Source organism: Arvicanthis niloticus, chromosome 4 (genome assembly GCF_011762505.2).
Source record: "Arvicanthis niloticus isolate mArvNil1 chromosome 4, mArvNil1.pat.X, whole genome shotgun sequence".
In the NCBI taxonomy this organism is placed as follows: domain Eukaryota; kingdom Metazoa; phylum Chordata; class Mammalia; order Rodentia; family Muridae; genus Arvicanthis; species Arvicanthis niloticus.
Window position 1 is genome coordinate 98,946,208 of NC_047661.1, and position 24,621 is coordinate 98,970,828.

General features: G+C 43.5%; 1 protein-coding gene across 4 annotated transcripts in view; it reads left to right on the plus strand.

Annotated features, from left to right (window-relative positions):
• The window catches only part of Alg14 (ALG14 UDP-N-acetylglucosaminyltransferase subunit), a 99,474-nt gene that overhangs the window by 12,274 nt on the left and 62,579 nt on the right, over positions 1-24,621 (plus strand). For all 4 annotated transcript variants that reach the window (XM_076933194.1, XM_034499588.2, XM_076933195.1 and 1 more), the window contains exon 3: positions 14,855-14,986. In XM_076933194.1, the coding sequence (XP_076789309.1) occupies positions 14,855-14,986 (132 nt within the window). The remainder of the gene's footprint in view (positions 1-14,854; positions 14,987-24,621) is intronic.

The following is a 24,621-nucleotide window of genomic DNA, read 5'->3' on the forward strand; positions in this document are numbered from 1 at the left end:
CTGAGATGCAGGGAGCTAAACAGTGATTCCCACCAGAGCTTTCTCCTGGGAATCAGCAGACTTTGAGGTGGCTGGCTTCAGCAGGGCTGCTCACCCCCACCCCACCCCCACCCCCATAACCCCTACCCTCAGCCAGGCCTGCAAGGGCATGAGGCTCAGGGCTTTGCACTGTGGACTTTGGTTCATCCTTTTATTTACTTCTGAATGGGTGTCTTTGACCTACATGCCTCCCCGACACCCAGAATTACTCCTGGTAACTTCTGTCAGATAAGTTTTTGTTTGTTTCATTGGTTGGTTTTTGTTGTTGTTTTGTTTTTTTGAGACTGGGTCTCTCTGTGTAGCCCTGGCTGTTCTGGAGCTCACTCTGTAGCCCAGAGCCCCGCCTGCACACCACCACACCCAGCAATGTGCCCTTCTCTTACTTATTCTGTTCTTTATTATTTTACTTCATGTCCATAGGCCTTTTGCCTGCATGTGTGTCTGTGTGAGGGTGGAACTGAGGTTACAGACAGCTGGGAGCTGCCATGTGGGTGCTGGGAATTGAACCCAGGTCCTCCGGAAGAGCAGCCATTGCTCTTAACCACTGAGCCATCTCTCCAGCCCTGTGCCTTTCTTTTCTTACTGCTTTCAGTTTTTTCCTAATTACTGAAGTAAACATTGCAATTGATGCAGGCTCTGCAAGCATTCTTTTGCCCATCTAAGTTTTCTGTACTCACGGGTCTTGCTGTGGTTAGAAGGCTAAGCTGAACAGGGTGCTGACCTGAAATGGCCTGTCGCCCGTTCAGTCTGCACTCTGGCAGAATGTTGAAACACCAGTGATTATGAAAGAACATTCATCTGTGGGGCAGAGACCAATGTAGGGGATATCCCAAACTCACGTGGTAGGGAATATCCCAAACTCACGCGGTTCTGTTCTCAGTGAAACCATGCCTCCCTTCATGATTTTAGATAATCTGCCTAAGCCAAGACACAGAGAAACCTCTTAGGCGCAAATCTCACACATGCTGCAGTTACTTTGAACTCTAGTCAGCTTTGGGTCACGCTCGTTCCCACAGCTGTGCAGGGTTAGCTTCCTAAAACACTTCGTTGCCCCAATTATTCAATATCCTAATGTCTTCAGTGGTTTCATATATATATATATGAATATATGAATTGAAACCAAAAGCCAGTGTCCATTAGAGGCACTGTTTAAGAGCAGAAGCAGAAGAAAAATGTCTGCCATAAGTCACACTTTCTGTCTTTAACCTCCCACCTCAAATGAAATAGATGGTAGGTATAAATACTGAGAGAGAAGAAATAAAGCCTTGTATTAAATAAGTAAGTATAGATGGCAATGGCAAAAAATAGCAAAAAAGCTTCTCCAGTAGCTCGGGCTTTAAAAAGTGTTAGACACACGCTGGGTCGCGTAAGAACATGCAGCTGCCTCACATGCTGCCGTTATTCTTGATGTGTAAACCTGGTATTTTTACACCCCTCCCCCCATTTAACATTAAAACAATCAAAATTTTCTTGTTTTTTTGTTTGTTTTGAGCCAGGGTCTCTTTATCTTGTAACTGTGGCTGTCCTAGAATTCCCTATGTAGACCAGGCTGACCTTGAACTCACAGAGAGCCACCTGCCTCTGCCTTCTGAGTGCTGGGATCAAAGGTGTGCACCACCGCCTGCCTGGCAGACTTTTTTTTAATGTATCTGAACGTTACAACCTGCATAGATGTGTATGTGCCATGTGCATGCCTGGTGCCCATGGTGGTCAGAAGAGGTCACTGGATCCCCTAGAACTGGAGTTACCAATGTTTGTGAACTATCATGTAGGTGCTGGGTATCAAACCCACGTGCTCTGCAACAGTAACGAGTACCCTTAACACTGAGGCTTCTCTCCAGTATCTTTCTTACTTCTCTGAAAGTAGAGTTAACAGAATTTCCAGGAAGATTTGATAGGAATCTGAGGAGAAAAAGCATGACTTGGGAGCTTTTAATCTGGGCAGTTGTAAGAATACTATTGACGGCCTGGACGACTGACGGCTCCGTGGCTAAGAGTACTGGCTGCTCTTACAGAGGACCCCGGTGCAGTTTCCAGTATCCACATGGTGTCTTTTTTTTTTTTTTTTTTAAGATTTGTTTATTTAATGTGTGTGTGTGTGTGTGTGTGTGTGTGTGTGTGTGTGTGTGTGTGTGTGTGTGTGTACTGTCTCTGTCTTCAGACACACCAGAAGAGAGCATCAGATCTCATTACAGATGGTTGTGAGCCACCATGTGGTTGCTGTGAATTGAACTCAGGACCTGTAGAAGAGCAGTCAGTGCTCTTAACCACTGAGCCATCTCTCCAGTACTCCACCCTCCCCACATGGTGCCTTAACAACTGTAACTCCTAATTCCAAAGGGTGCGATCCTCTTCTATGACCCCCATGAGACTGACACTAGACATGAACATGGCTCACATACATAGATGCAAGTAAAACATTGATACACATAAAACAAAATAAGCGAGTCTTGACAAAAGAAAAAACAAACATATATATTCTTAACTAACACACACTTGCTCTGTGTGTGTTAGTTAAGAATACGGTTGCTTTGCCATCATACTCTGGGAAGTCTGTGGCTAAGTGCCTTTATAGTATCTGGTATCACCCACATTTATCCAGCAGCCTCCACCTTGGCTCTAAGAGTTGGTATTTTGCAGGTGCTTTTTGCATGCAGGCAAAGCTTTCCTAAGCCCTACACATTTGCTTGCTCTCTCCTTACTCCCTTGGCAGCCACTCACTTCTTTAATCTCTTGTTTTCTTCCATCCAACATGTTTTTCTCCCTTAAAGGCTTGAAAAATGTTGCGGAGAAGTCCCTCCAGTGGGTTGATGAAGAATTTCTATTGTACTTTCCTCTGCAGACAGGACTGCTGTGCTTGACGCCATTCCTTCATCCTGCCACCAGGTGGCAGCACACTACAGAACATTGAGCTGTTGACCCTCTTAACTCTGGAGACTTTGAGCATGGCCAGAAATTAACAGTGCTACAGACTGATCTGGACAGGGTTAGACAGGAAAGTCTTCTCTACTTCCTTTTTGGTAAAAATCATACATCTCTGTTAGATACTATTGTCATTTCATCTTTTTTAAATTGTCCTTTCTTGAGTTAGAAAACATTACATAGCTTGGGAGTCATCTTTCCACTTGCAGGAAGTTTGTATTCCGGATGTTCTTCATGGGGCTGGGAGCATGCATAGCTCAGTGTTAGGATGCTTTTGTGGGATGCACAAGAGCTTGCATTTGGTCCCCAGCATGACAGAAAAACGACTCTTCCCACCCAAACCCCTTGCTGCAGTTTTGTTATATTTAGTTCTGTTTTCTTCAGATGTTCCTATCTGTCTAAGGTAGTAAGTAGCTCAGAGCTTTGCCTTCTCCCAACAAAATATTTCTTGGGTGTGTTTAGAGGATATGCATGTATGTGGGTGGTTGTGTGCAAGTGTGTGAGCGTGCCAGACTAGCAGCCCGCAAGCTCCAGCCATCCCCCTGTCTCTATACACCCCCAACCACTGGGCTACAGATAATGCGAGGTTACAACCAGTTGGTTCCACAGGTGCACAGCTGGCACTCTGAGCCATCTCATTATCCCTAAAATATTTTTCGAAAACTGAAAAGCAGCTGCTAATTGAGCAGTTTTGTATTCAGAATTTTTTTTGCTGAAATTTTGTGCAGAATATAAGGAAAGCAAGTGCTTCTCTTGCTCTGTGCAGCTGGAAAGAAACGAGTAGAAGTTGAAAGCTGAGGAGTCGACTGATAATGGACTTGGAGGATGGCTCTGTCAGTAACTAGCTGCGGTGTGGCCTAAGGACCTGAGTTTGGGTCCTCAGCATCCGCCTAAAAACCTGGGCAGTGCCGCTTACGCCTGTAATCTGTGCTGGGTGCACAGAGATGGATTTGCTTCTTGGAGCTCACTGGCTTGCCAGCCTAGTCTAACTGGTGAGTTTTAGGTTCACTGAGAGACCCTGTCTCAGTGAATAAGGTGAAAACATTTGAGGGAGACACCCCATGTTGTCCTCTGATCTACACACACACACCATCACCAATCCCCCACCCCCACCACTCCCACAGGTTTATGAGAGCATCACTAAGCAATGTTAGTAAATAAAAGACAGTGTCGCCATCACCAGTCTCTGAAGCCTGGACCGCCACACAGCTTGGGGAAGCCTTCATAGAGACCAACTGTGCTCTCAAACTCTCTGCTTTCAACAGGTAGAAGACCAGAGCTGTGACCCTGAGCTGTGAAGGTGTTAGCCACTATGACAAACTGAGCACAGGGTGAAGTAGTACCTAGAAAACTGGAGCTTCAGAAGAACGAATGCCTTCCCTGTCCTCTGATACTTACCATTAAGGTCTCCTTTCTCCTTTCTGCATCAGTTCCCAGAATATCTCATTTAAATCTTCCAGGCAAGGAATTAAAGATTAATTCTGAAGAAAGTAGTTTCCCCACAGAACAAAACCGTGAGGCCTAACACTTGGGTCCCAGTTGTTTTTTTATGCTTTATCACCTTCAAACACTACCATGTCATTTATTAGCATGAACGAGGCATTCCTGCTGTCCTGGCTGTTGACATAGGAGCCTCATAACCCTGGACCTATGGGAGAATGTTCTGCGTATTACAGGATGCTTACCAGCAACCCCGGCCTTTTCCAGCAGACGCAATGAATGATACCTCCCACCCCGTGTACACCCACCAGCCATGAACAACCCTGAATGTCTCCAGTTCTCATTTTGTGGTCTGGGGAAGAGGCTTCCCCCTCTTCTGCTTGAAAATCACTGCTTTGAGCTGATAGCCACTGACTGTCAGACACTCGCATAAGAAGAACCCAAAACAGCAATCAGAAAAAGGAATTTTGAGAAAAGGGGAAGGGCTGGGGAAGCTTATAGGAAAAACAGCTATTTTCAAAGAAATGAGAGGCTATCATGTCGCCAAGAATAAGATCTAATTTTTTTGAGAACTCAAAAACACCCTGAGGTTTTTTTATTGTTATTAAAATTTTTATTGCAAGGATAAAAACTAAATCTACAAAGCACTGGGCAGTCACACCGAAGATTCTGCTATAAACTATAAGAAAAGTTGAAAAGCAAAGAGTACGTGCATTAGACAATCAAACCATATATCTAAGGATATCCCAGAAAAGGCAAGGAAAAGGAGAAAAGATCCAGACAGACAGATGGCCTAGGAGAAGTTCCCAGACCTAGAAGGACGTGACCTCCAAAGGCAAAGGGACTGGAAGCAGGCCAGTCAAACTGTAGCCACAACAAGGTAAGTCAGCTAAGGTTTCAAAACTAATGACAAAGAGAAGATGCCAGAAGCTTCCAGAAAAACCAAACAGGAAGGGAGTCAGTACAGATCCAAATTGTGTTGGGAGCAGAGGAGAGCCAAGGGAAGTAACTACTTATTCACATGGAGTATTTATTTACTGAAGAAACACAGGCCATAACATACGCACTGATATTGAGAAATGCGTGTGTGCACGCGTGTGTTTGGAGGCACAGGAGTTTTGCACGCGTGTGTTTGGAGGCACAGGAGTTTTGTATTCTTGTTGGCTTTTTTCGTTTTCTTTGAATTGTTTGGTTTGGATATGACTCTGGAAGGCTAATGGTTGCAAAATCCATGAAATGGCTCCTCTAAAACAGACCTGGCGAGCTTCTGCAAACAACTCTCCCCTCTCCACAAGGTGGGGTGATGCCTTCATAGATGACTGGGACTGCCTGTCTTCTTGAGAAGTTCTAAAAAGCAACCCAAGCAGTTCTAAAAAGAGAAGGTTGTAAGCAACCTGAACAGCGTTTGTGGGTTTCACTTCAGGTGTAAAACTCACCTCACCACTGCTTGTTCAGTGCAGCTCTGTTCTTTTGTTTCTTTGTTTGGTTTCTTGTGTTTTGTTTTGTTTTTATTGGGGGGAGTGCTTTTTGTTTGATGTTTTTTTTTTTTTTTTCCAAGACAGGGTTTCTGTATGTAGCCCTGGCTGTCCTAAAACTCCATTATAGACAAGGCTGGCCTCAAACTCATAAAGATCTACATGCCTTTGTCTTCAAAGTGCTGGGATTAAAGGCATGCACCACCATTGCCCAGCTGCAGTTCTAGTCTTATAATGTAACTAATGTGTGTATGTCATTCTAATGAACATTAACTGTTAGCATCCCTTCTCCAACAGTTACCTAGCAACAGACAGGTAGGCCTGGCTTGCTATAAAAGGGTTGCTTGGCCCCTCCTCTGCTCTCTCTCTCCCTCTGCCTCTCTGACTCTTTTCTCTCCTTGACCCCTTTCTCCGTCTCTCCCCTTCCCCTCCCCTCTCTCCCAACATGTTTCTGGCCTATCTCTTCCTCCTCCTCTTCCTCCTTCTCTCTCTCTCTCTCTCCCCCTTCCCTTCTCAACGCCTGCCTCCTATGCCCTAAATAAACTCACTCTACACTATACTTATCATATTGCTGGTACATAGGGGGAAGGGATGCCTCCGAGGGCCCGCAGGGGATGAGGTACCCCTCCCACCTCATCCTCATCATACCACGCTCTACAAAACATATCCTGGTCTTTTTATAAAAATACAACATTGACTACACCCAGGTCTACGTAAAAGTAAAATTACCTCTACCCAGAAAAAAGTCAAATGCCTCAACTCAGAATAGAGTAAGATGAAATGAGCAAAATATCTGAGTAAGAAAATATGTATTTATTGCCAAATATTATATAGCACCACCCCCAGACTTACGATGTCTTTCTGTTGCTGTGAATCAGTGTGTAGCTCCCTGGGGTTCCCCGCCCCTTCCTCTGAACACTTGGATGCTCTTTCCACAGCTATTAGGCCCAGGAAGTGAAGTCACAGCCGCACAAGGGATCGCATGATCCTCATTTCTCTAAGTAGCAAGGCTATGTGGTTATTCACTTCGGCAGGATGGACTAGGAACCTTACAGGTCGGCAGGGAAGTAAACAGGACACAGGGCAGAGGGTGTTCACGTATCCTGCAGGTACCTGGTCGGTGCTCACCTGTTGGTAGCTGACTGCATGGCTGAGGGAGGAGAGCTGCTTACTCCAGATGGGGTACTGTTGATGCTGATGCCGAGTTCAGTCTGCTTCGGCAAGTCAGCCTCTCCTGGCCTCCCTGTCTTTTCATGACAGGTGGAGGCCTAGATAATCAGGGGCCCTCAGCTGCCTCTCAAGACTGACTTGTCAACTCTAAGTGAGGCTGTGTCTCTGGGCCAGGCCTCTCCAGGGTGTGCCAGTTTGTGCTCAGAATCTAAGTTCTGAATCTTGACCTTCATCCCCGGGTGCTGTAGACAGCCACCTGCTGGGCCAGCCCATTGCCCTTGTTCCAGAAACAGAGCCTCATGAGGCCCCATTTCACCCCAAAAGTGTGTGTGTCTATATGTATTGATTTTGTTTTGTGGGTGTGTACATCTGTGGGTGTGCACACGTGTGGCGGTCAGAGGATAGCTTACAGGAGATGATTCTCCTTCACTGTGTGTGTCATGGGGACTGAGCTTGATACACAGCAACTTTACCTTCTGAGCCATCTTGCCAGTCCCTAAAATATCTTTTCTAACACTGACAGTTTGTAATTGGAGAATTTCACTGCTTCATAGTATTATGCTCAAAACCAGTCTACAGCTGGCCCTCATGATAAGGGCCTATAATCCCAGCTATTTGGGACGCTAAGGTAGGATAAGTCGGCTACACTATAGAGCAAGTTCAAGGCTAGCCCGAGCTGTCTGTGAGATCCTGTCTCCAAAGAGGCGGGGTAGATTTCTCAGTGGACAGAGGGTCCAGCTCTGCAAGCAGAGGACCTGAGCTCCCCCAGCACCTACTAAAAAAGCTGAGTGTGACTCTGCAGCATTGGGGGAGGGGAGGCAAAGGCAGGTAGATCCTGAAAGCTTACTGGCCTGCCAGCTTAGCCAAAACTGTGAGCGTCTGGTTCCCTGAAAGACTGTCTTAAGGCAGTAAAATGGAGTGGTAGGTGAAGGCTTCATCCTGCTCTGGCTTCAGGGTGTGCACATGTACACACACACACACACACACACACACACACAACTTTAAGAAAGTGCTGTGAGAAACCTGAGTGGTGTGGTGTAATCCTTGCCTGGCACGCGTGGAGCTTTCCATAGTACTACTCAAACTAAATCAACAAGCAGGCCACAGTGAGCACAGCGTATGCCCTGAACTTCTTGTCCCTTCCTGCATTCTCTTCTTAGGGTGTGACAATACCATTGCTCCTGCTGGACAGAAGAGCAGCCCAAGGTCCCCACCCCCCTCCCCCCTCCATTGTTTACTTTCTCCATTCCTCCCCCTTAACTGACAGCATCATTGCCCTGGTAGGTGTGTGCTATCTCCCAGTGTTCCCTCCTCCGCTCCTTCCCATGTCTGCTTTTCCTCCTAGTTGTCAGAGTGGTATTTCTTGAAGGTAGATCTGATCACAGTCTCCATTTAACAGTGGCCAGTGTCTCATTCCTTTGGATTCCGGGATGTACTGTCTAGCCCGGTTTTAAAAGCTTCGTCCCTCTAACCCCATGTCTCCTGCTTTCTGTCTCGTTTCTTCTGTGTCAAAATATAGCTCCCCACATCCTCCCTGTTCTCTCCGACCTCTGATGTGAACATGCCGCCTCCTCTGCCTCAGGACTCTTCATACACTTTATATCCATTGTGAGTCAGGTCATCGATCTCCTGCAGGAAAGCTGAGTTATGACGATGTGGTTCACTGTTTCTTACTTGGTGACTAACAAGATAATTATGTCTCATGTGGTACTTGTCTTTTGGTTTGCTATTATTTCCACCAATTTCCCTTCAGGGCAGCAGTGGGTTCCCTCTCGGTGTCTTATCCACCCCTGGTTCTTGTCACCTGGGAAGTGCTCATTACTTGTTTAATGAATGACGAGCAAATGAGTCTCCACTCGTAACTGTAAGTACGGTTCTGAAACCCAGGGTCACAAACTGTCACTTATACAACAAAGAGAAGAGGAGGAATCTGGCAACTTAACAAAACAGAAAAAAAAAAAAAATGTAGTCTTGCCTCTGGCATGACTCAGTGCCGCTGCCCGGGGATGTCATTAATAGACAGCGACAGCAAAGTCTCTCGGCTCTGACTTCTGCAGTTGCACATAGATCCTCACAGTGTTTCCTTACACCTGCTAGTAAGGGAGCAAACCCCGGGCTTCACAGTATGTACTGGTTGTCCGAGGAAAGGCTAGGTCTACAGCTTACAGACAGAGAGAGGAAGCCTCTGTTCCCCAGAAGTCATGGCAAGTGGTCTCTACTGAATTCTGTATGCTCTCATCCATTTTAGCCAACGTTAGGAGCCAGGAGTGGCCACTTTTTTATATGGGGAAATTATGGTCATTTTGATTTCAGAATGATTGGTTAAACCATCCAGCATACATTAGGAATAAATACTCTGCGAGGCTGAAGCTATCCCAAGCCTATTTGGGGGTTTTGGTTGAGGATAAATGAGATGGAATGAATACCACCAAAACCAGCTAGAAGGATGACTTATCCAAAGGAAGATTGATATTGTCAAAAGAAGGAGCCAAAAAGCCGCAGGAAGAACATGACAACTGTTCACCATAGATGACTTCAGAGTCTTGGGGTCATAATTCAATAATTATTTCTGAAACTTTTTTTTTCCATGGCCAGGAAGGGGCTTCTCTAGGGAAACTGGAGTCCTAACAAGTCAGGTTGGATAAGCTGGCTGTGGTGGAGCCGATAAGCCCAGTGTGTGGGATACATAAGCAGGAAGATCGCTTCAAGTTCCAGGCTGGCCTTGGCTGCATAGCAAGGACTGTACGTGTAAACCAGGCAGTCCTCACGCCTGGGTAGGGAGGTCCCTGAGGAGAGTCCTGTGCTCTTGTTTCACAGTGGGAGATGAAGGTCTCCTCAGGCAGGTTTGCTATAGGGGGCAGCTGGGTGGCAGCAAGCTTGCTCGTCACTCCATTCCCATGAGATAAACAAATACCAAGCATTTGAAGGACAAGTATATAAAAACCGTCTTGTGGTAAATTGTGGTTGCCTTAATTTTAAAACAATCCATTCAACCGTCATGTAATTTATATACACATACATTTATATATAGGGGGAGAGAGGACATTGTTTTTAAATATTATGAAAGAAAGGTGACAGCTTAGTGGAAAGAAATTTGAGCTCTTGAGTGTTCGTCTTGTTGCTAGAGTTTTACTACAGTGTGGCATCTATTTAATAGTAAGTGCGTTGTACGTTTCAGTGTGTGGTAACAAGAAGAACTGACTTCATAGCCACTCTGTCTGCTCTGTTGTGGTTTGTGATGCCATCTGGATTCTTTGGTGGAATTATTTTCCATCTAAATCACTGTAAACTTCTATTTCATTTTTACAAATCTGAAGCCAGCTCTGTTTGTGGTTTTTGGCAGTGATGTAATTCTGGAACATACTGTGACTGTTCAGAGTTCTCATATACCATCAGTATCTGATTCCGGGTTTCACATCATTTCAGATAAACTAGAGACCTGGAACAAAAAAAAAAATACACTTCTCCACTTGAAGATTTTACACCTCAGCATCTCCTACCACCTCGACAGTCACATTTGATCATTTGTTGGTTGAGATGGGTGGAGAGCCATGTAGGGGATGCCTCTGGAGAGTCCTGCCCCTCAGTTAGGAGGCTCAAACACAGTGTTTTGCTGATGTATGCTTTTTGTTCCTGTGTGGTAGAGAAAGAGAACAAACCTCACTTCCTTGGCTGACAGTGTAAAAAGTGAGCAGATTATATTTCATAGCATTTTCATATTCGGGGTTGTCTTAGGGTTTTACTGCTGGGAACAGACACCATGACCAAGGCAAGTCTTATAAGAACAACGTTTAATTGGGGCTGGCTTACAGTTTCATAGGTTCAGTACATTATCATCAAGGCAGGAACATGGCCAGCATCCAGGCAGGCATGGTGCAGGAGGAGCTGAGAGTTCTACATCTTCATCTGAAGGCTGCTAGCAGAATACTGGCTTCCAGGAAGCTAAGGTGAGGATCCTAAGCCCACACCCTCAGTGACACACCTACTCCAACAAGGACACACCTCCTAATAGTGCCACTCCCTGAACTAAGCATATATAAACCATCACAGAGGTGTACACAGCGAACTGCACAGAGAGAAATGAAACACCTGAGGGCCTCCTTTCTCAGATCCACATAGCCACTGGCTGCCAGGCTGGAGCAACACCAAAATTGCAGGACTTTCTTGAAGAAACATGGGGGCCTGGAAGTCAACAAAATCTGAAGATTTCAAGGTCCTATGCATTTCCTGCCAGAGCCTTGGAGGTCTGAGGGTGGGACCTGTCACTGCTGACAATGGTAGATGGGACTGGTGAATTCAACCAATAGTGAAGAACCGACACAGGACAAAGACAGGAGGGCAGAGTTCTCACACACAGAGAGAGCGATATTTGTGGGCTTTTGGCCATCAATATATAAATATAAAGTGAATGGAAAAACAAAGAACCTGGGGCAGTGGTGCACACCCTTAGTCCCAGAACTCGGGGGTCAGGATGGGGAGTGGAGAGAGGGCTAAGGAAAGGTGATCTGTGAGTTGGAGGCCAGCCTGGTCTACAGAGTGAGTTCCAGGACAGCCAGGGCTACATAGAGAAACCCTGTCTCAAAAAGCAAAAGGAAGACAAGGAGGAGGAAAAGAAATGGAAAGGAAAGGAAGAAAAACAAAGAAAAGGAGATGGCCAGGCTGTACATTAGGACAGTAGGACATATAACCTCCATATGGAGGTGATGTAGTTTCTAAGGTATTAGGGAGATGTTTCTAACGTCTCCTCAGCAAGGCACAGGGATCCAAGAAACACCTGTACAAAGGACCACTCCACATATATCAGGGCATCTGAAACCCTGGGCCCAGGTCCTGACACTGTCACCTTGAGAAAGAGTAGATTCCTCAGATGTGAAGTGAAGAGTTTGGAGTTGTTGGTCTCTTCAGCCCTAGGATAACCATGAAGAGCCAGTCATCCGCCATCTTGAGCATAGACCATAGAATGAACATGTAGAAACTGTAATGACAGTTTTCTGTATGCATGGTTGGACACCGTCCTCTGGACACACCATGGCCTTTGTCCTCTTGAACTCTCAGGGGTTGTGATTACCCACATGAGATCTGCACAGGATGGTGTCTATTAACATTAGGTCTGAGAGGCAAGGAAAGGGCTCCTGAGGCAGCACACACCAGAAGGCTGGGGCAAGACCGTAAAGCTGAACATTGGTGGAGGGGCACAGTCTGTCCCCTGAACAGATACTGATCTGAAGGACAAAGCTAACTGTGAGACTGTCTGGGAACGGGCTGACATGGTGAGATGGAGCAGAGGAAGACGTCTTCAGAAAGAAGTGTGATACTTACAGACTGTGGCCTGTTGAGCGAGCAAGGAGGGTTAAGAGACAGACTGGTACCAGATTATATGGGAGCCTGGGAGCAACTGCAGGGAGCTTGGACCTTATCCCAAGTGCAGGAAAGTCTAGGCGATTTTATGCAGGAAAATGAAAGGATCTGCTTTCTATTATCAAAAGATGAGTCTTGGTTATTCTGTAGAGAATAAATTACATCAGAATAAAAGAAGGGAAGAGACCATTACGAAGCTGTAGGAGTAGCAGCCAAGGTGAAGGATGGTGATGACTTGAGCCAGGGAGTAGCAGAGACATTTGGGATCAAGGAATAGCTGTGGGACTGTAAAATGAGGATTCAGAAAGATATATGTGGTCTAACCCCTCTCTCCATGCAGCTCTGCCAGACCCAACATAAATCTTCATTTCTCTGCAGGAAGCTAACTCATGATAGGTCCTATTTGAAGTGGAAACGTAAGGGTTCTTTGGAGGATCAGTTGTGTTGGATAGTGTTTTGCTGGTGCAAACACGTAAAGGAGTGTTCCTGAAGTGGACACAGGTGAAAGAGTGTTCTGTTAAAGCAAGCACATGAAGGAAGGGACACCTGATAAAGGATTCTTTGCTAAGGACACACATGTATTGGTCTGCCTTACATTGCATAGTTGAACTGCATTTGTCAGGACTCCATAGAGAGAAATGCACCAAAAAACTTCTGGTGGTGTGCTGCAACTTTTTTGCCTCTTCCTCGGGCTTGTGCTGATTGGCAGAAACACATGCTGTGTAGCTGCCCAGCGGCCACGGACAAACTGGGTTCACCTGAAAGGAGGGCTGGAAATGTAAAGGAGACAAGGGGTGAAAGAAGCATGAAGCCAAGACAAAGTTTTCTGATCAAAGTTTAATTTTTCAACACTTTGTATATACAGGGGAAGCCCACCAAACCCGTCCTTTGTTTCAGCTGGATTATATCACAAGGCAAGCTCAGCGGGCAGTTTATTCTAAGTTCCTGTAGGAAGTTGTATGTGCAGTCAGGGCAGATGACTCCACCTAGGTCCTATTGTGGAAAACAAGGTCTTATTCAGCCTTCCCAAGGCTGGGAAGGGCACAGTGCTAAGTGAGGCAAGACACATGTGATGTGGTGGGGGTGGGGACTGAGCTAGGCTTGCTTATAGAGCTTGTTGGTCTGAGCTTCACTTCCCTGAGAGAGGCACAGCTGAGAACTTCTCCTCGTCCCTTCTGCTGACCTGTGCTGAGGCTGAGGCCTGGCTGACTCTGCTAGGTAGTTCCATCACTGCTGATTCCTGTTTGCTATCCCAGCTCCACTGAACTGGACTGCTGGTGTATCCATGAAGTGTTTGCGAGTAGACAGAGCTGCCGCTGCCGACCTGTGAACTGAACTGGAGATTTCCAAACAACACAGACGGGAGTTGCTTCAAAGAACCTTTCTAAACAGGTCCACTTCCACTTCCCCTGTATCCTTTCTTTTCCACCGCCTCTGTTCGGTGGTGGCTACAAGGGAGCTTAAAGCGTTCGAGGACTAGTATTGAACGAAGGCTTGAAAAAACTGAAGTTACACCTATTGTTTTTTGTTTCTGTCCAGAGAAAGGATTTTGGTTCTTATTATCTTTCAATAAATAATTATTAATTGCATTAATAATAATGCAGGTGCCCAGGCTTCTTGCTTTCTTGGTTACCACTCCCTGTGCATGGATTCTGCCCTCCAAAAATGAGTGCAGTATTTAAGAGCTGTGCACACTCCTGGGTTACACACCACTGACCTGCACTGTCACTGAAGTACATTAGAAATCTAACACCGCAGCTTCACCCCACAGGCTTACAGACAGCTTGCAACCTCAAATTGTGTTTTTAATTTAGAGGTGTGTGCATACACACACTTGTACATCTGGAGGTCAGACGACAACCTTGCAGAGTCGTTTCTCTTCCTCACTTTTACATGGGTTCTGGAATTGAACTTAGATCACCAGGCTTGTGTTAACCACTGTCTACTTCCTGAAGGTTGTACCACCATATCCACACAGGGAATGTACGTCTCTATTTCTCTATACCCTCAACAACACTGGGTGTCTATTACTGTTCAACAAGGACTTGAGGAATTACTGTCTTTTCCTTTGTTTCAGTGTTAACTCTCTCTTTGTGTTTGTTGGCTGTTTGTATTTCTTCTACTTGAAATTATCTATCTTCTCTTTCTTGATGGAAGGTTGCTTTATATATTGATTTACCAGCTCTCTTTTTATATATCAGCATGTTTACTTGGCCTGTAATGTGTTTTATGGATATGGAAGAGCTCTTCCGACTTATTGACAAAGTGGACTTTGCTTTTTAAATTGCCTTTAGGAACCTCTTCCTCATAACCTGATGATGTAAGGTTAGATGAAGCATGTAATATAATAAGCTTTGCAGCTCAAAGTATTCAAGATGAAAATTAAAAATGAAAGATGTCTAAATTGAGTATTCGCTTAATTTATTTGGGTCTCTGCTGTTTCCTTCTAGTGCCCCAGGTACCACCTTCACCGAATTCCAAGAAGCAGGGAGGTTCGGCAGTCCTGGCTCTCCTCCGTGTTCACCACCTTGTACTCCATGTGGTTTTCCTTCCCACTGGTTCACCAAATAAAGCCAGATTTGGTATGTAAGCCTGTCCCTTAAGACAGGGAAAGTCATTCTCACATAGCTGTCCACTGATAATAAGATCTGTTGCTTTCTTCAACAGCATCCGTTTGTCACTGAGCCAGGACTTTTAGAGGAATGCTCGAATTTATGGTTTATATGCAGTTTTCTGCCTTTCTATCTTTCGTTTGAACTCAGTTTGTCCTCATCCTTCCTTTTATAGAGATAAATGCTAACAGTGTTTTTACTAATGCTTGTGGCTGTTCACCGTGGTTCCTAACCAAGCAGCCTGTGCGAGTCAGCCAGCAAATAGTTGACTCTTTTTCAGTCTCAATCGTCTTTCTGCTATTCGTTAAGACTTTTTACCAAATATGGTATGTGGCAGTCCGGATTTTATACATATTCAAGTTTTCATAGGAAAGGAGGACAGAAAATAAAAAGACACAAGCTGAATACTTTTTTCTTGTAGCACTGCATTCTTCATGTCTGTAAAAGTCTTGCACTGTCTTGCAGTCCTTGTGGTAAAGTTGCAGTATTGGTCTGCAGGATCTACTGCTGCACATTTGCAACTAATACTGCAACTGGGTGTGCATCCCAGTGCTGTGCACGGCTATTAAGTTATGCTAGTTCCTGTAGGCAGAATCCATTGACCACTGTAGCCTGAAAGGAAACTCTGCACTTGATTCCCAGATAGAGGAATGCTGGCGAGGGATGTATTATTCTTATAAATAATTGAGCCAGAATGTATTTAGCTTCAGTGATTTAGCAATTTCTCTATTAGTTGCCCTTCATCAGCTAGATTGTAGTTCAAACCCTCATAATGGAGAACAATTCAAAACCCTTTATTCTTTACATGAACAGTTCTCTGTGAGTTTTTTTAAAAATAGCATTTACATACCATAAAACGTACAGCTCTTAAGTATACCACAAGTGTAAGTTTAACCACATACCTAATAATATATAGGAACTTTCCATGATCTCAGACTGTTTTCTCTGGCTTCTTCAGCCAACCCAAGCCCCCAAGAAATCACTGTTATTTTATGATTTATACCACTACCACAGATTAATTCTATACATATTTCTTTTTCAAAAAGTTTATTTTTATTTTATGCGTGTGTGTGTGTGTGTGTGTGTGTGTGTGTGTGTGTGTGTGTTTTGCCTGCATGTATGTCTGTGTACCATGTACATGCCTGGTACCCAAGGAGGCCAGAAGATGCCTCGGATCCCCTGGGACTGAAATAATAGAGGGTTGTTAGCTACCTGTGGGTGCTGGGAATTGAACCTAGGTCCTCCAGAAGAACAGCCAGTACCCTTAACCATGAGCCATCCCCCCAGTCCCCTCAAATTTTTCTCAAAATAAGTTTAACTCATAGTCTACAACTACATCGTTTAGCAATATCTTTCTTAAAGATCATTGTTGGTCTCAAATGCTTAATTTATTTTTAATCTCGGGAGACAAGTAGAAGGGAGAAGGGTCATTTTAATTTTACTTATTTTAAGAAATGTTAGCTATTTTTTACATGATATTATACATAAGCCACACCACAGTACTTTTTGGTAAGTTAAAAGCAGTGTCATTAGGTAACAGGGAATCCTAATTAAATTGGCTTAGTCAAAAGCAGTGCGAACACCTGCTTCCTTGCCTATGTCAGGCTAATGAGTAAAAACTGAAACATGAGTGAGTCTTGCTTTGTTCTGACAGTGAAGAGAATTCTTCCCAGCGTGAAAACATACTCATATAACAAATTACATAAATCTAAGTATAAAGCCGTTCTTTGGAGCTGGAGGGATGGTACAGTGGTTAGAGCACTTACCAGTTCCCAGAGGACCTGAGGTTGATTCCCTGCACCTACGTGATGGCTCACAACCCTCTGTAACTCCAGATCTAGGGGATCTGATGCTCCTTTGTGCCTCTGAGAGCACCAGGCATGTGCATAGTGCACAGACAGAGATGCAGGCAAGATACCCATTATCAGAAAACTAGGTTAAATTGAGTTTAATGAAAGAAGCCCACTCATGTAGATTTCAAGGTGACATTTCTCATCTTTGTGAAAAGTTAAACATTGCTAATTAAGTCCAATCATATATCTATTTTAAATTAATTAGTTATTTATTTTCTGTGTATGGCTGTTTTGTTTGCACACCAGATTCCATGGGACTGCAGTTACAGCTGGTTATGAGCCTCCTTGTGGGTGCTGGGTACTGAATTCAGAACTTCTGGAAGACCAGCTAATGCCCTTACCCCCTGAGCCATCTCTGCAGCCCCCGAATCATGTCTTGAAAAGGGAAAAATAGCGATAATATTTACTAATCTAAAATTACTATTTTTTAAAAGTATTGGGCTGGGCATGGTGATGCACATGTTTAATCCCAGCACTTGGGAAGCAGAGGCAGGAGGATCTCGATGAGCTCAAGCCCAGCTGGACTACATATCAAGTCCTAGGACACCTAGGACAGAGAGAGAGACCCTGTCTCTAAACAAACAAACAGATCATATTCACTTTACTATAATCTAGTTTTATTTAAATCAGGATTGACTGTCCAGTAAAAATAATCTGTTACCTTTTATAATCTAGATCCTGGTTCATGAGGACATATTATAAAGCCAGGAGGCATTTGTTCTATAATAAACAGGGCCGGCTATTATCAGGTGAGCTGATAATCTGCCCTTCCTCCCTTCTTAGTTTCAGCAAAGATGACTTTTGTTACAGGGATGTCCTTTTGGGGGATTCTGTAAACATGCCATCAGAGTATCCTCTCTCCTATGTTGTTATTAGCATTTGTGGGGTTTGTTTGCTCCACATTCTGTGGATGTCTGACTTTTTTGAAAGCTATCTATCTATGTAAAGTAATCTGGACTGTTGTCTGTTAACTACTCTCAGCTGTTTCTAATTAAAATATCTTGAAAACACCCTAACAATAAACTCAGAGCCATGAATTTGCTATAGGCCCTTAACTCACAGGCTTAACCATCTCAGATCAGTTTGTAATGACATTTATAGAAGGACTGGGTTCAGGCCTTGTACTTTTAATTTTTTTTGTATCAATAAAAGAAATTTATACCAATGAAAACCTTGATTCTGTATCAAAATAAATTCTGTACTAAAATAAGAAATTATGACTTCAATTTAGTAACTATTGTAAAGATTTCTACCAAATGAGATTATGACTACACAATCAATTCTAGCTATTTGCTCCCTGTTCAGATTATGACCATTTCTAAATTCCCCAGAAAGATAACTTAGAATAACCACCTCCAGACCCCCAAGTCCAAGGAACTGGGGCAGCAACTCTTCGTAACTACTTCCAGCTGAATATGGGCATTGAGATATCTTTAAAGAGGGGGGAAAGATAGGGAAAATAGGGGAGTTGGTTGGCCTTAAGAAGGCCACACCAACGATTAGTGAAGTCTCTGATGTCTGTGTTCTGACTGGATCCGGCTGAAAGTCAGATGTCTGACGATGAGACTCACCAAGGCTGTATATTCTGTGATAAACAAATCTCAAAACAAAATTTTAGTATTACCAAGATAACTTTTTTTGTTTGATTCTCTGGAATCTAGTTCTCTATGGGTCTCCCTCTATCAAATCTGATCCATATAACTCTGGAAGATGTCCAGACCCTAATCACCTTTTCTAAAAACACAAAGGCAAAACCTTTCTCCCAAATCAGCATATCTATGAGCCAGTAGCCAGAAAAACCTTTATTTCGACCTCTCTCCCACAATAACATAACCACGAAACTCAGAATCACACCCATTTTGAAGATTAAAACAATCCAAAACAAAAGAAGAAAACTAATATACTATATGTGCCTATTCTTAGGCTTTTTCTATTTTGCCATGCAGGATAAAAAAAAAGAAAGAAAGAAAGAAAGAAAGAAAGAAAGAAAGAAAGAAAGAAAGACAGACAGACCAAGATTCCCGTGGGGCCCATGTTAGACAGAATTTGAGTGTCCTGTAAGACTTAATGGAGCAATATATCTCTATACCATCTTTAAAACAAGTGATTCACACTTCTATCTATACCTACTTATAAGCAGGCAGCTTGTCAAACCAGGATCCAAACCCCAAATTCTCATGGAGCCCACGTTAGACAGAATTTGAGTGTCCTGTGAGACCCATCAGAGCAACATGTCTTTATACCATCTTTAAAGAAATTAATCCAAACTTTCACTAATATCTGCCTATAGGAAGCAGGTAGTTTTTACTTGTTAAGCCCTCTGCCTAGAGCAGCCATCCTGTTGTACCATCTCCACAGACATTATTATAATACCTATTTATAGCAGGTAATTATCACTGTCCTCTCTACTTGGAGTCAGTGACTAATTTTCCCTATCTTAGTTCCAAACCATGGGCGAAATTCCCCACATGATTCGGACAAAATCTGTACATAAATCTACCCTAACATCCCAATTTTATAAATTTGCAGTTCAATCAGTATCTGCCCCAAGATGTAGGCAGCTTCCATTCTCCAGCTCCCTGACTGGGAGCAGCCATCTTGTCTCTTTTCACAGCAGGGGGACCTCAGAGCCCTCTTTCTTTGTTTCAAGGTTCCCATGCTTGAGTCATGTGACTTGACTCCACTCCACTCGCCAAACCTCCAAATCTCTAACTAAATTTCTAACTCTCAGGCCAAGAATCTTAAATTTCTAGTGGATTCTTGCCTGCCACATTGGATGTCATCTGTTGCGTGAAATATTAAAAAAGCAATTTTATTGTGAAGCACATTTATTGTGAAGATAGAATCTGAACCAACACCAGGAACAACTACAGCCGTGTGAGTGTGCCCTAACAGTCCTCAGGACAAAGCCAGTGAGTCAGTGTGAGAGAGATGGAGCACAGTGCATTTGCTCACTGAGAAACTTGCTGTGCTAACTGAAAGGTCTGGGACTCCCCAGAAGGGAGGTCCACTAAAGTCACAGGATAGCACGCACCCAAAGGACACACGAGAGACCGTCTTGCTGTAAAGTACATGAGGTGGTTTATTATATCAGAGCTCTGGGCCAGCCCATATCCCCATATCTCACATAGGGGATAGAGGGACTGACCTCGTGGCTCAGGGGTCTAGCGCTTATATATGGGCGGGGTGGGGAAAAAGCGAACTTTCGAGCGGGTGCACAGGATTGGTTGTTTTACTTTTTTTGAACACTAGTAGGCCGTACCATGGGGGCAGGGTGTAGTTCCTCCCTTGGCCAGCCAGTTTCTGGGATGTTCTTAACAGGCTTTTGTCTTGTAACTCCCCCTCCTCTGTAACTAATTAGATGGGCCCAAACCTGCTGGCAGGTGCTTTTCTGCCCAAGGTCTAAGGCGAAAAATTTACACATATTTCATAAAATGGCCTTTATAATTTTTCACTCTACACTAACAGCTCCACCAAGGTGCCCACATTTCCAACTGTACCAGATTTGATGATCAAATAAAATAAATTATAGTAAAATATATTTTATTGTTTGTTTATTTTTCAAGACAGGATTTCTCTGTGTAGCACAGGCTATCCTGGAAAGTTCTCTGTAGACCAGGCTGGCCTCAAACTTAGACCTCCCCCCCAACCCTTCAGTGCTAAGATCAAAGGCATGAACCACCACTGCCTGAGTTATAGTAAAATCTTAATTTTCTGTTATTTAATACCTGTAAGTAGCAACTTTTTCCTGTATAGTTTGCTGCCAGACACTAAATTTAACTGCAAAGCAGATGATCTTCTCTTGCTTTGTGTAGGAATCAGAATTCATTCCCATGTTATGTATGTGTATGATATGCCAATGAACTGGACATTTTTACAAACTGAGAAATAAACATATATGCCATTTCATGGGTAGCTTCAGTTTATTGTTTGGATTTGACTTTTTAAATTTAAATTAAAAATTTTAGATTTTATAAAAAATTATAAAAGATAATACATTTGCTGCTACATTTAAGAACTTTATTTAAAATCAAATTTGGAAGATCTCTAGGTATGTATTTTGGAATAGTTTGAACAGTAGCCAGGTGGTCACCAAATGAACTATATTGCTTAAGGGGCTGGAGTGATGGCTCAGCAGTTTTGAGCACTGGTTTCTCTTCCTGGGGACAAGGGCTCCATTCTCAGCACCCACATGATGGTGAGTCCAGCTACTTGTGACCCCCAAAGACCTTCTAACTCTGGCTTTCCAGATCTAGAGTTATCCCTGCACCCAGCTTTTAAAAATGGGTTCTGAGAATCAAACATGTCTCCTACTTACAATGCAGGCACTTGCTGACTGAGCCTTCCCCCAGTTCAGTTACTTTCTGGACATATTGTCTCTCCATAAAATAAATAGTAAGAGTGAGCTTTCTCAGCTTATATTATAGCCCAGTTAAGTGTCTGCTTTCAAAATAGATTTAACATTGCCCTAACAACATAATAATAGTACAGAATTCAAAATTAACTGCCACATATATTTGTTAAAATATAAGTTTAAAAATGGACATAAATTAGCCGGGCAGTGGTGGCGCACGCCTTTAATCCCAGCACTTGGGAGGCAGAGGCAGGCAGATTTCTGAGTTCGAGGCCAGCCTGGTCTACAAAGTGAGTTCCAAGACAGCCAGGACTACACAGAGAAACCCTGTCTCGAAAAAAAAAAAAAAAAAAAAAAAAATGGACATAAATTGAAAGGTTAAAGAAGCCAGGGACAGTACCACATACCACTGAGTTAGCCTCAGCTTCTTAGGTTACTGGAGTGAGAGGACCACTTGAGTCCAGTTCAAGGCTAGTCTAGGCAATGAAATTAACAACAGCAAAAACCTCAATAAAATTAAATACATCATTAATGTGGGGTTTGGGGAGATGGCTTGCTCCACAGTCATCACAACCTCAGTTCAGATCCCCAGCACCCATGAATAAGCCTGCCATGGTGACCTGTGACTGTAATCCCACTACTGGCAGAAGTGGGCAGACCCCTAGACTGAGTTCCTGGTTCAGTAGGAGTCTGTCTCAAAAACTAAAATGCACAGCTGGGGAACTGCTCACGTGGCAGAAGGCCTGCTGCACCAGGATGAGAATTCCCAGTACTCACATAAAAGCCAGGTACACACGTCTAAAACCCTAGCACTGGACCAGGCATAGGTGGGAAGACAGAGTCTGGCAGATTGCATTGACCTCTGACCTCCACGTGCACACTCAAATGTACAAGCACACATGAACATGTACACACACGGAGAATTATTAAGGAGGAGTAGTCACAGAATTCTACAAATGAGTTGACTTAGAAAATTAAACAAGTGAGACATTTCCCATTTCTAATTATAAAAACAACTCTGGGCTGCACTGTTCCGTCTCTCTTCTTGAGAAGACTTCTTTACATCAACATACAAAGTAATGACTTCGATGATTACACAGTGTATGTCCTCATTGTTCTGTTCATTTTCACACCTTCCCTATTTCCCTACGTCCTTCCTCCCCCAGGACCTCCTTCCCATGTTCATATCATATGTGTATGAAATTCTGCATGAGAGAAAACATGATAGTTTTCCATTCCCCCATTACATTCTCTTGCTCCCCTCCCCCTTCCCTTATATCCCATAGTACCCCTTCTACTTTCATGTCATATATATATGTGCATATATATGTACATATGGATTTAATATATATTCCACATACTTGCAATATTTGCCTGCAGTATTACTTTGCTTAGCATGATAATGACCAGTTCCATTCCTTTCTTGAAAATGACATAATTTCATATTTTTTTCCCTAAGATGGGTTCTAAGATGGCCCACAGCACAGGCTGGCCTTAAACCTTCTATGTAGTGGAAAGTAACCTCAAACTCCTGATCTTCCTGCCCCTGCCTCCCACATGCTGGTATGCCAGGTGTTCCCCTCTATACCTGGCTCTGTTTAATTTTTTATTACCACAGAGCAAAACTCCAGTGTGCCTATATATCATGTTTCTTTATCCATTCATCTGGAGGAGGACACAGTTGTCTATCATTTGAATAGTGAAGCAATGGACATAGATGTGCTTGCATTTCTGTGGCATCCTGACATGCATCTCTTTGCAGAGATAGCATAGATACCCAGGAGTGATGTTGCTAGGTCTGTGTGTGTGTGTGTGCGCGCACACATGCATGTGTGCATGTGTGCTTGTATGTGTGTGGTTTTTAAGACAGGTTTCTCTGTGTAACCACCCTATCCTGGATTCTCTGTAGACCAGGCTGGCCTCAAACTCACAGAGATCTGCCTGCCACTGCCTTCTAAGTGCTAAGATTAAAGGTGTCTACCACCAAGCCCAGCTGCTGGATCTTGCAGTAGCTCTGTTTTAGTACTTGAGACCCTCCATATTGACTTCACAGTGTCTGTGCTAGTGTGCATTGCCACGTGGTTTCTGCCGTGATCTTTCTGCCTGCTGTCTTTATGATGTTTAGCTCTGTTCCTCCATCATGCTCAGGGAACTGTTCTGGTTTTAAATTTATTGAGGTTTGCTTTAAGATCCAAAATATAATTGCATGGATAGCCCGTGGATGTTTGAAAAGGATGCGTGCCCTATCCTGCTGTTTTATGGAATATTCCTAATTCCTACATTGGTTGATGACACCGTTGAAGCTTTTCTATGTTTACTGATTTTCTAATGGTTCTATTTATTGCTAAAAGGGGCACGCATACCTTGTGACCCCCCAACAGCCCCATAGATGTTACTTAGCATTTTATAATCTCCTCTCTCTTCCTTTCCCTAAAGTGATCGACATAATTGATCCTGTATTAAAATCCCTGTGAGTTTACTGTTTTGTGTCTCAAAGCCCAACAATTCCTTTTGTTGTTTTACCCTAAGTTTTTCTGACAAGAATAATGAGTCACATTCTCTGATAAATATACTCTTGAGGAAAATTGGTTTGTTTCAAACACAGGAATGGAAAAGTTCACTTTGCAAGGTTGTTGGCCATTAAAGGACTGCTTGTGTTAGAGATGAGGCAGAATCTGTGAAGTTCTTGAGGGTAAAGGGCAAGTGTTTTCCAGTTTCCCATGGCCTCTTCCTAGCAAAGTGCTTTCATGCTTGTGGGGTGACTGAAAATGAATGAAGGTTGGATGATGTGAGTCACCCTCAAAACAAAGGCACCCACTTCACTTGGCTTGTCTCAGGCCTGCGAGGCCTGCTGTTTGATGACTGGCTGGCTTTACTCCAGCCTGGCCATCGTCAAATAAGGCACTCAAAGAAAGAATTTTACATACAAGATTGAACCCTAATTTAACTTTTAATCAAGTAAAAAGTATTTTAGATGTTCAGTTTGTGACACTTGAGAAGAAATAGACCATTCAAGCTTAATGCTCTGCCTCCTTTCCTGAGACTTAACTTACTATAACTAACATACATGTATTGATTTATCTACACTCATGTTTTGAATGAAAGAAGGCCATTATTTTACTTTCACATTCTTACCCCAGTATCGAATTCAGTTTGAGTTAAGGAAGTCCTTGGCCATGACAAGTTGCTGACAAGCACAGAGGGTTATTGTCCATAAGTAGAATGCTATGGTTTTTTTTTTTTTTTAAGGTTTTATCTATTTATTTATTTATTTATTTATACTGTTACTCTCTTCAGACCAGAAGAGTGCATCAGATCCCATTACAGATGGTTATGAGCCACCATGTGGTTGCTGAGAATTGAACTCAGGACATCTAGAAGAGCCGTCAGTGCTCTTA